Below are 1,656 nucleotides of genomic sequence, written 5' to 3' on the forward strand. Positions count from 1 at the left end.
AACTCTGCACACACAAGTTCTCAGGTTACCCTATATTACCAACTGTATTGAAACAAACAATCCACTCATTATACGTGACTGGTGATGTGTAAGTGGATATGAACGATATTAAATAACTGTAATAAACTACTGTTTAAACATATTTATTTCGGTCCAGGTTCACATAAGCCTATTTATTATTAGTTTTTTTTCTTCTAGCGTTACTCTGGTATAACGTTGGTGCTGCATATTATGCCCGTTCTAAAAGCTTGGCTTCTATTTATATAGGCTATATTTACTATTACTTCCGGGTCTTTCTTTGAATGTAGATCTCCAAGTGGAGAAATGAAAATAGGAATTTCAAAAAAAACAAAAACGGACCGTTATTTGAATTTGGTTTAGTCGTTTCTCGAATTCAGAAACCAAAACGGGAGAAGGGCGGTCCGTGTACGTTTTGATCGTTTGTAAAGAAATATGTTAGCAACAGTAGTTTATTATAGTTATTTAATATTATTTAATAATAATAGCCTATCCACGTGCACATCACCAGCCCTGTTTAATGAGCGCATTGTCACACATCCTGAATACATCAGTGGTGCTGAGGTGGAACAGGTGAATAGTTTCAAGTTCCTGGGAATCCGCATCACAGAGAACCGACATGGTCGTCTCACATCTCTACGCTGGTGAGAAAGCTCAGAGATGACGTATTTCTGAGGAAGTATAAGAGGCCAAATTCCCCCGCCAAGTTATTGTCAGCTTTTAGAGAGGAGCAATAGAAAGCATCTGACTGGAAACATCCCAAACTGGCATGGGATGTGCACGGCCCAGGACCAGGACCAGGACCTGGGGGCTCTGCAGCGGGAGATTAAAACTGCTCAGAAGATCATTGGTACCTATCATTGGAGCATCAGTGATATCAGGGAGTGAGGTGCATACGCAGAGCCCAAAGGATACTAAAGGAGAGTACCCCCCCAGCCACAGCCTCATCACCCTGCTGCCTTCTGGGAAGGGATATGGAGGTTTCTGCTGCCGCACCACCAGACTGCAGAGCAGCTTTTCCCCCAAAGCTCTCAAAGCTCTCAAACTCTAATTCATCCTCAGCACTGCTCCACTGATTATAGTTTATTTCTGTTTACCATTTTTATAATTGCTTCTACAGTATATTAACGTATGTTTTTGCTATGAGAGAAGGGATTACAAACTCAATTTATCTTCATACTATATGACCTGTTAATTGTGACAAAATAAATCTACCACCTGCCTTAAAGAAGAATAAAATTAATGTTTGGAAAGACCAAATCGTCAAAAGTTCTGACTTAAAATGATTGAAATGTCAGGTTAAAACAGAAGGGCATGCAGGGTTAACTCTGGGCTGGGGGTGAATGATGATGATGATGATGATGATAACTAGGTTGCAAATAAAATCAAAAACCAATGAAATGAACAACAATAAATACATCTGTATCAGTAATCTTGATTTAAACCAGTTCACAAAGTCACAACACACGTCAGTCATTTAAATACTGCCATCTGCTGGTCGAAAGGGGAACAGTTTGGTCCATTGCGGGGAAAAACATTAAATATGAATTTAATTATTTAATATAGCGCTAGCAGTAACAACTCTGCACACACAGGTTATCAGGTTCCCTATAATTACAACGTATTGGGGGCAACCAA

General features: G+C 39.6%; 1 protein-coding gene across 1 annotated transcript in view; it reads right to left on the minus strand.

The window, feature by feature from the left end:
• Positions 1 to 639, minus strand: part of LOC116700890 (olfactory receptor 51F2-like) — a 28,861-nt gene extending 28,222 nt beyond the window's left edge. Inside the window, 1 exon segment of the mRNA XM_032534337.1 lies at positions 568 to 639. Coding sequence (XP_032390228.1) covers positions 568 to 639 — 72 coding nt within the window.
• Between the last annotated feature and the right edge of the window lie 1,017 nt (positions 640 to 1,656).

Source organism: Etheostoma spectabile, chromosome 13 (assembly GCF_008692095.1).
Source record: "Etheostoma spectabile isolate EspeVRDwgs_2016 chromosome 13, UIUC_Espe_1.0, whole genome shotgun sequence".
Lineage (NCBI taxonomy): Eukaryota > Metazoa > Chordata > Actinopteri > Perciformes > Percidae > Etheostoma > Etheostoma spectabile.